Source organism: Buteo buteo, chromosome 16 (assembly GCF_964188355.1).
Source record: "Buteo buteo chromosome 16, bButBut1.hap1.1, whole genome shotgun sequence".
NCBI lineage: Eukaryota > Metazoa > Chordata > Aves > Accipitriformes > Accipitridae > Buteo > Buteo buteo.
In genome coordinates, this window is record NC_134186.1 from 14,593,342 (window position 1) to 14,603,197 (window position 9,856).

The 9,856-nt window shown below is 47.9% G+C and overlaps 1 protein-coding gene across 2 annotated transcripts in view; it reads right to left on the bottom strand.

Moving 5' to 3' along the window:
• The window catches only part of PTPRJ (protein tyrosine phosphatase receptor type J), a 77,926-nt gene extending 72,773 nt beyond the window's left edge, over positions 1–5,153 (bottom strand). The window contains exon 1 of one of the 2 annotated variants that reach the window (XM_075047940.1): positions 4,947–5,153. In XM_075047940.1, the coding sequence (XP_074904041.1) occupies positions 4,947–5,012 (66 nt within the window). In that variant the 5' untranslated portion in view covers positions 5,013–5,153. The remainder of the gene's footprint in view (positions 1–4,946) is intronic. The other variant, XM_075047939.1, reaches the window with a different exon arrangement.
• Between the last annotated feature and the right edge of the window lie 4,703 nt (positions 5,154–9,856).

Genomic DNA, 9,856 nt, shown 5'->3' on the forward strand with positions numbered 1-9,856 from the left:
ATGACACAGAAGATAACTAAATGAGGCCACAAGTTTATTGATTCAGGTCTGGTTGGACCACATGTATGTCCATTCTTTGCTGGATTACAGAAATACACTTCCCACTTCATCTTGGATTTTCTTCTGGAATTTTGGATTAATAGCCCCAGGAGGCCTGTTTATGTGCAGATACATTTGGGAACAGCTGGAAAGCACTTAAGAGAAAAGCCTTGGTGCAGCCTTCCAGAGCAGTGCATCTGTTTTGTTCTCTTCCTGCACATGCCTGATCACTCCTTCCCCTCCACATGTTGTCTCCTAACATTTCATATTAGCACATGCTCACCTACACTTAGTTGTCTTTTTCCCCCACAATTAAAGTCCTCCCCTCTGTAGTCATCTCCTGCTGAAAGTTAATTTCCTACTGCTGCCTCCATTTAAGGCAAGGTTCTCTTTCACTCTCCCCTTCCTACATAGCAGTAGGCCCTCTCTGCTAAAGAAAATCCAACTAGCTCCTCCTACACTTCCAGAGACCTTTCAGGATGTTCAAGGTACTATTTACATTCAAATTTTGGAGTCTAACCAAAAGCAGTCACATCAGGCTGACAACCAGATGTGCAGCCACTGACTGTTTTAATAGCTTTTCTCTCCTTTGCTCATATTGGGAATCTTCTTTCAAGCAAGCAAGCAAAAAACCCAAATAAGTGACATGAGACAGGCTTCACACCTACAAACATCAAATTCCCAGTTCCCAACCACTCTCTAACATTGTTGAAATGCTCACTCTATGATACACTGTAATTCTAGTAGGAAGAAGGAAACTCATAAATTAAAATTATATGGATTATGGCCTACACAATAAACAACCAAAGATTTTAAAACAGTAGCAATTTCTCTCTCTCATATTTAGAAACTAACCAAAAAAATGTACATGCCATGAAAACCCTCAACAAAGACTTGCATGTAGCTCCCATAATTGAGGAAGTACTAATAATAGCGTGGCTGTTTGCACAGACAACATTTCCACTGTGGGCCTGAATTCTGATCTCAAACATGCAGAAGATATTTTGTTGTGTGTTGCTGGCTGGAGACTAAAATCAAGTACTGGAAACCATCTGAGTGTGCTGCAATGTGCAGTCAGCCTTATGCAGCTAAGGAAGCGCTACACACATCCATGCCACATTGAAAACAAAGCATCTACTGAGTACTGCGGAAGATGTTTGTGTTGTGTGTTCTTGTAATGAACATAAAGAAGCATGTGAAATTAACCTGTGTTGCAGTTTTAAACAAAAAAGAAAGTCTCTGCATTTCAGCATCAACTGTCAGACATCACAGAAAAATAACTTGTCCTCACAGAGGACAAGTATATTTCTAAGCTCCTCCGATACAAGCAAACTCAGCTCACAGCCACAGGTTCCCTTTCCAGTCTACATTGCCTAAGTCCAGGCCTGCTCAGGTCTCCAGATCAGTGATGCCCACACCTGTGTTTCTAATAGTGGTCATTAAAGGTTTTAACCCAGAAGTGTGTTTATAGTAGCAGCAAATGAGCTTCACATTTCTCAAGCTTTACTCTTTTAAAAAGCTCTAAATCAGCTACAGGTAGACCTATGTCACAAAGTATTTGCAAAATATTTTTGTTAAATTGTACTTCCTGAAGATTACCCAGAATAATTTCACAAATTTAAATTTGGAGTACCATATAAGAGAAGAATCAACAAGGATGATTTAACAATGAACAATATATAGCAGAAATTAACTGACATGCAACATATACACATGGCAAGCCCACATTTTAGATACGATGGTACTTCATTTAAACTCCTCAGTTGGACATTCAGATCAGTAATTAAGTCATAATCCTATATAAGTGACTCAGTATCAGTAGGAGTTCTGTGCATGGAATAAGCTGTAAGAACAAGCTCTTAGGTCCACATAAAAGGCATTTATAAGTTTAGGCAACAAAACAAGCACACAAACACTGGAGCTTAGAAGTCCATTGCTCTTGAGTAGTAGGTAACATAGTAGATGTTATGTTGTCATATCACTAATATGATCATTCTCAAGTCACTAGCTCCCATAAAAAAAACCCACACAGCAAGGTTTGTTTTTTAACAACTCCAACCTTGCCCACTATGTTGTAGTTCATTAAAAATAAGGAAGATGCTTATCCTTGAGCAAAAGACGCCACAGAAAGATCATATGCCTGTCACACCACCCAGGAGCTGCCATGACACAGCCGTTCCACAGCTCGGGATGCTTCCAGCCCTTGCGTGCGTTCAGGCTGACAATGCTGCCTGTGTTAGGAGCACTGTCCCCTTACCAACCCTACAGTCATCTGAAAGGCAACGCGGAGGCCAGATCCAGCCAAGAGCCACTTCCACCTGACTCGCTGCCTTTCCTCTCATGGGCCGGCAGGGAGACTGCAGACAAGAGGCAATAGTTCTTACTGGCAATGCACAAAGTCCAGCTCATGCCACATGCCTGACAGGCTTGCCAGCTGCTGTCATAGTCTTACACCAGCTGAATACCTCGCCAGGTAGTCCCAGGCCACGTCCCCATACCTGCACACATGTCACACCATGAACAACACTGGCCAACTCTGACATCTGCCTTAACCCGTGCAACGAACCCACCACAAAGAGCAAAACTGTTCCCTGTAAGAGCCCATCCTGATTTTTAGAGGGCAAGACCAGTGAGCACTACTTGGATGAGGCAACAAGGCTATTGTGCTTAGAGAAAGCATTCCCTCCAAGCAAGGCTTTATTCTGCATTCTTATTGCTTGCATTAATGGGCTGTATAAACATAACACACTTTTCTCACATGAGTTATCCCCCCTACCTGCCATAAGTGGCCACAGTGAAATTTAGTGATTTCCAATGAGCGGACAATTTGCAGAATCACACCCATCAGCAAGGACTCGGTTTACATCCTATTCTTCTATGGAGGAAGCTCCTAAGGGGCCCTTCCCCCACCTCTCTCTGTAGATCAAGCAAGTGCTCCTAATGTTCAAAACTTCGCAAAAAGTGCTGACCAGCACCAGTCAAGGGGTCTGGTGAATGGCAACTTCATTGCACCAGCCTTCACATTCACAGGTACACCTAAAGCCACAACTGAGACCGTCAAAAACTATAGTCTTCCAAATTTTCAGACCATGACACCATGAGCCGGGGAGCTCCCACCTAAAATTATGAGCCACACCAAAATCTGCAGATCTGACCTGTGTCCTGTAGCATGCTGATCGGAGCTCTCTTACTATCAGGGGATGACAGGACCTACTCAAGGGTCCCAAAAGGAGTCAGTGGGATGCACAGCTGGACCCCAAGATGATGGATGCATAAACGTAACTACATGTAATTGAGGAGAGGGTCCAATTTTTTTTATTAGTATTTATCATATTAGACACCAGTTAAGAGCTAGACTTAGAGGACAAGCAGATCACTACATCAAGATTTCATACCCTGCTTAAGAAGAAAAGCTACAAACAATAGAGGTCATGGCTGGCAGATCCTCACACAAAGGCTCCTCTGCTTCAAGGAAGAGAAGTGAATACAAGCCATGTGCCCACAAGGCTCCTGTTGCCTGGGTGAGCCTGTCCAAGGACAATCCAGGCCTGCCCTGAGCTTTTCCAAAATGCTGGAGTACTTTGATTCCTGAGTCACTCTTAGCTCTTATTCAGAGGAGATTTTTTAAACCTTGGCTTGGTAAAACAGCAAACAGAGAAGGAACAACAAAACACTGCAAGTTACCCTAAACTGAATGAGACACAAAAGGAGGAGGAAGCAAAGGTTTACAATAGCCATTGGCTGTAATCACAAGCTGGTGCCGATGTAAGATAAGGAGAAAAGAGTTAAAAATCTAAAACAGTGGTATAGTTCTGCTCTGCAGCTCTCAGGCTGGACTGAAGCACGAGCCTGGCAGAACTGCCACCACAGATTACTGAGCACCTTGGTCCGTACCAACACATGTTCATGCTTCTGTAGCAGAAACCGTTGAGGCACAGAGGCCAAGCAGGTTCATCTGGAGGCAAAAGCTCAGCAAGCCCCAAAACGTTAAGAGTTCACAGCGGTCATGAAGCGTTCCCAAAGGAGCGCTAGGAAGCTATCAGCCGAGAGAAGCACGGTGTGAAAGTCTATGCCAGCACGCAGCGAGCAGGTCACCAGGCAAATGATCTTGATTTTACATCACTGAAAGGTGTTCTTGGAAGAACATCCTGCAACGCGCTCGGGCACAGAGGGAGGCTCGAAACACAAGTGTGCCGGCAGAGGCCTCCTGTTGACCTGCGGCCCTGCGCTGCCAGGTCTGTTCTCCCCGCACCACGGCAGGATTTTCCCGTGAAAACTCCACGCTGCTCCTGAAGGCTGTAACCCCGTGGGTGATGCGCACCACCAGCACGGGCCATGTTCAACTAACGTATTACTAATTAACCAGCAGCGACGCGGGGAAGGCAGGCTACAACACTCAGCGGGGAGACGGGAGCCGTCCCTGCTCTACCCAAGGCAGCTTTTAGCGAGGTAAACAACCGGGGCAGCCTCATGCCCCCACAGGAACCACGCGGCTGCACCGCAGGGTCGCCCCCCACGCCGCGGCCGGGCGGGGCTCGGACCGCCGAAGGGCAAGCGGGGAGCGCCGGGGGGAGGCCGAGGCCCCGGGGATCCCGCCGGCGGCCCCCCCCCCCCAACCCCAGGTGAGCGCCGCCTCCCCCGGGCCGGGCCACGCCGCGGCCCCCGGCCTCCCCTCCCCTCCCCTCCCGGGGCGGCACCGGCGGAGCCGCTTCGGGACAAAGCCCGAGCCCCGGCCGCACACCTGCCCCGCCGGCCGCACGCCTCCCCGCGGAGCAGCGGGCGCCGCCGCCGGGGCAGCTCCCGGCAGGGGCAGGTGCGGCGGCCGGCGGCCGCGGCGGGGCAAGCAGACACCCCCCCCCCGCCGCCGCCTCCCGCGCCCCACTCCGTCCTCCGCGCCGCGGTCTCACCTCGGCCGGCAGCAGCAGCAGCGGCGGCAGCAGCAGGCAGGGCAGGGGCAGCAGCAGCCGCCTCATGGTGGCGGAGAGCGCTCCCCGCTGCGCGCACGGCCGCTCAGCCCGACGCCGCCTCCCCCGGAGACATGGCCGGGCTGCGCGCCCCGCACCGCCCGGCGTCCCACCCCTTCACCGCCCTCACAGGCGGCGGCGCCGCCGCCTCACCCTCCTGCCGCTCCCTCTAGCGCTCCCCGACTGGAAAGGCGGGCGGCTGGCGCTGGCGCTACCGCCGCGGGGGAAGCCCTGTGCGGGGCGGAGTGAGGGGGCGAGCGGGACAGCCGGCCGCGGCAGGGCCGGCCCGGGCCGGCCACCTCCCTCCCCGCCGCGGCTCCCGCCGGCCCCTGGCCCGCAGTGTAAATGGCCGTCTCGCAGCGGGCGGGGGCTGCGGCCGGCGCTCCCCCGCCTTCCCCCCCCCCCTCCCTCCCGGCATCTGACATCTCCCCCCGCCGGGCCGCCCGAGGAAGTGGCTCCCTCCGAAAGTTTCCCGGCCTCCGCGCGCACCCCTGGAGGAAGCCGCGCCGCGGGCTGCGCCCCGCCGCCCTGGCACGGCGGTGCTCGGGGCCCGGGCCATACGCAGAAGGGCCGGTGGTCAAACGAAGTTAACGTCGGCCTCGGGGGCCTCTACCGCTCTCCCCTCCGCCGGCGGGAAAGCGGCGCTGCGGCGGCCGCGGCCCCTCGGGGCCCCGGGCGGCTGGGGATCGCGGTTTTGCTGCAGTGAGTGGCTCCGCTTATTGCGCCGTTCATCACCCGCAGGCGGCCCCCCCCCAAAAAGTCCCGTCCCTCTCCAGGCACTGATTTCGACATGTGTTATCCATGTCATCAAAAAGGACATGACATCATCAAACGCAATCACTTTTATAACCTTTACTTACTTCCCAGGCTTAATGCACCATTTCGCATTTCATTCATCTTGCATAAGGGAAAAGGAGAGACAGGGTCAGAGTTTACACAGCATATCTTTAATTATGGGAACACTGGCAGTCTTCATTTTCTCATAAGTTTTGAGCTCATGTGTTTGTAATTTCACTGTCTTTCCTGAGCCCTCAAACATACACATAGCATTATGGAAGCAACTATTTCCACAGGAGTTCATGGGAAGACTCGCAAGAATAAGGCATTGGGGTCGTTCAGTCTGGAGAAGAGAAGGCCCTGGGGAGACCTTATAGGAGCTTTCCAGTACCTAAAGCGGGCCTACAGGAACGATGGGGACAGACTTTTCAGCAGGGCCTGTTGCGATAGGACAAAGGGTAGTGGTTTTAAACTAAAAGAGGGTAGATTCACATAGATGTAAGGAACAAATTTTTTACTATGAGGGTGGTTGGTAAAACACTGGAACAGGTTACCTAGAGAGGTGGTAGATGCCCCACCCCTGGAAACATTCAAGGTCAGGCTGGATGGGGCTCTGAGCAACCTGAGCTGGTTGAAGATGTCCCTGCCCATGGCATGGGAGGAGTTGGACTAGATGACCTTTAAAGGTCCCTTACAATCCAAACCATTGTATAAGGGCATGTGCGTACCTTACTGCTTGGGAGGCTAAGACTTAGAGTGGGAGTTAGATAAACAGTGTGGAGGCATCCCTTTATATCAATAAGATTTGTAGAAAATAATTACTTCAGAAAAGTACTTTAAAAATGTTAGGGAGCATTCAAATAAGGAAGTAAACACTATAGAAAAACCATTAGTAAAACCGCCTTTTCTACACTTTCCATTCAGTGCAAAGCACCTGAGAATTGTTTTCCAGCTGAAGGCTCCTCCTGGTAAAACCACACACCTGCCAGAAGTCTCACCAGCTGTAGTGAAGTTGTTAGGCTGAGATAACTTCTGCAGATCAACCCTACCATTTGGAAATTACAGCTCTGACTCTTAAAAGAAATTCTTGTTGTAGCTCTCTGTGCCTGGGCAGGGCCCCGGTGGGTCTGTGTTGCCAAACTGCAGCTTCTGGCCAGGCCAGGTTTCACTTGCATCTAAAATGCAACCAACTACCTTCATGGTGGCAGATGAGGGTTACACTGCACAGCTGCACTTGAGCAATCACAGTTGGTCATCCTTGGCTCCAATTCAGTGAGAACAACATGGCTTTTTTAATTGCATGCCTTTCCAGTACAACAACCTAGTAACTAATCCAGTTACCCCTGAAATTCAGTGGGAATCTCTCCACTGATTTAAGCAGTAATGGCAGCCAGCCCTGAGGGAGGAAAAAAAAAAAAAAAGGCACTGAGACAGCAATAAGTGAGATTCTGACCTGTTCAAATTTATAAGTATCTTAAAGCTGATGTTGCCATCCTTAGACTCTACATGTCCCTGGACTCTTAAGTTCATTCATTCTTCTTTCCTTAATAGGCCACATAATCCAACTTAGAAGCAAGGGGCATTGTATTTCGTAGGCTATGTTAATTCCTTGCTCCAGAGAGCAACTGGGCAGCTACATCACTATTACAGGAAGCTAAACTTCTTTCTCCACATCATGTCTGTGGGGCTTTTCACATACAAGCTACATGAAATCTGTGATTAATTACTTTCTCGTATAACACTTGTGGCTGAGTCCTCACAACTACTCACATGTCAAGTACCTGAACTAGGAGGCCTATGAAGTTCTGGGAGACAGCCTCATTTCTGGACCATCCAAAATAGTAGAGGACTGCATTAAATTTGCTTGTAGAGATATCTAAGCAGAGTACTTCTAGGACTGTAGTATAAAATTACCTTAATGTGTACCTTTAATTATAACCATAACTAGTGCCAGTCATCAGTAGGATTTATACATAGTAGGTTAAACTGGCACAAAGAGAGCATAGGAGGTTTGTCTCTGACTGACTGTTACCAGACCTCAAGGAAAGGACTAACTCCTTTCCAGAGACATTTCTTGGGTGTGGGAAGTATGCAGTCAGGGACGTAGCTCTGTCTGCACTGAAGGACTGACCTACCGAGATTCATAGGCATTTGAATAGGCTCAGATATGCTGAAGAAGATGGCCACAAAAAAGAAAGTGCCAAGAAACATAGGGCACTAAAAAGTGTATTTTGTAACCTAAAACAGAAGTGTGATTTCCATTTGATTAATTGGAAAAAAAAAAACCAAACTGGTAGCAATCAAACTTTTTTGGTACAGATTCTGATTAAATGTTTGTCTCCTCCAGATTGTTTAAAATTCTAGGAGAAATGTTCCAAAAAAGCTTTTCTGATTAGATTTTGAGAGCTCTGTACAGAAAGAATCACGCATGTACCTGATTGCTTCCTTGGATCAATGCCTCTGCTCTTTATAGCATGCTCTGGTTGACTGCTAGCCATGCAGACCTCAGGGAAGAGCTGGATGGCAAAGAGCTATGATTCATGCCAGAATCAGAGATTTCACATGCTGAAAATGGAAAAGAGAAATTAAAAGCCAAATTTTTTAAAGTCTTCCAGGTGTTAATTGTTCAGCAGCAATAACCATCACAACACAAATAATTTCCTAGGAATTAGAGGCTTAAGGTTGCATTTTAGACCACAGGCTCTTCACAGCTTGTTACTAATTCGCTGGAAATTCCCTGAATTACAACTGCTGTTGCCCAATTGTTTCTGTAGGTAAGTTTTGTTTATTCTACAGGCTTTTATTAAAGCTATATGTGTGACAGGATTATAAAACTGGGTAGGTGCTGCTCCTGGGCTAAAGCTTCTACTACACTTTCATCTGGAAGTTAATTTGTGCATCTGAGTCATAAAACCTCTTCAAAAGGAAGCGCCAGAAAGAAGTATTTCCACATCCTTATAATCAAGTTTTTGAACAAGAGACCTAAGTTTAAAAGTCGCCTTGGGCTCTTGCACACAAATCCAGGAAGAATGTACAGGCATATTACTTATGGGTACTCTAGTTTATACAGTAAGGTGTACTACTAATGCTCTGTGCAGAGAGAAAGGGGAGACTGCAAAAATATAGCGACCCAGAGCTGTCCAATTTGGACCAGTTGCCCTGGCTAATAATATTTGTCTTACACTGAGACTGGCAATTAAATATGGTTTCTAAAAAAAAAAAAATAAAATCAGTATGGCTATATTTAACTGCATACCACAGCCAGCCTTGATCACAATAGTACATTCTCATTAGTTATTCACAGTTTCATTCATCAGCTCAATGTGCAGTGTCAGCCAAAAGAGGCATCAAATTGTTGAGCATCATCAGGAAGGGTGTTGAGAACAATGCAGAGAGCATCATTTTGCCAATGCGTAAAAGGTGTACCCACATCCTGACTAATGCGTGCCACTGCGCTCTCAGCGTTGCAGGAAAGACATAATGGACCAAGAAGTGCAGTTAAAATTACGTGGATGATGGTGCAGCTGTCTTACTAGGGGAGACTTAAAAAGCTGAGACTTTTCAATTAAGAGAGGAGAAGGCTACCTGGAAATAAGATGAACAAAAAGCTTGTTCACTAAATCCCACCTAGAACTAGGGATCACTAACACTAATAAGATATTTCTTTAACAGATACAATAAAGTGCTTTCTTACATAGCAGGCAGTGGACTTGTGCAATATGTAGTCACAGCAAGTTTTCAAGGCAAACAGTATGAAGAGTTCCAAAAAGAGGGTAGACAAATTGATGGACATGTCCATAAACAGGGAAAAGGCAGAGATGAGTCTGTAACATCCCTAACTGATGACTCTGGACGCTGGGAATGGACCTCAGATAGCAGGCAGGTTTGTTTGCTCTTCCTAAACAGAATCTCCTAATGCCGCTGCTGGAGACAGGATACTGGGCTGGATGAATTCATCATTGGTCTGACCAAGCAGGGCATTTCTTAGCTGCTTACAGTAGCAATGTCCAAAACAGCCTCACTGTACAAAGTACTGTGTAAGTATATAGCAAGAAACAAGTCTGCTAGCAGCAGCT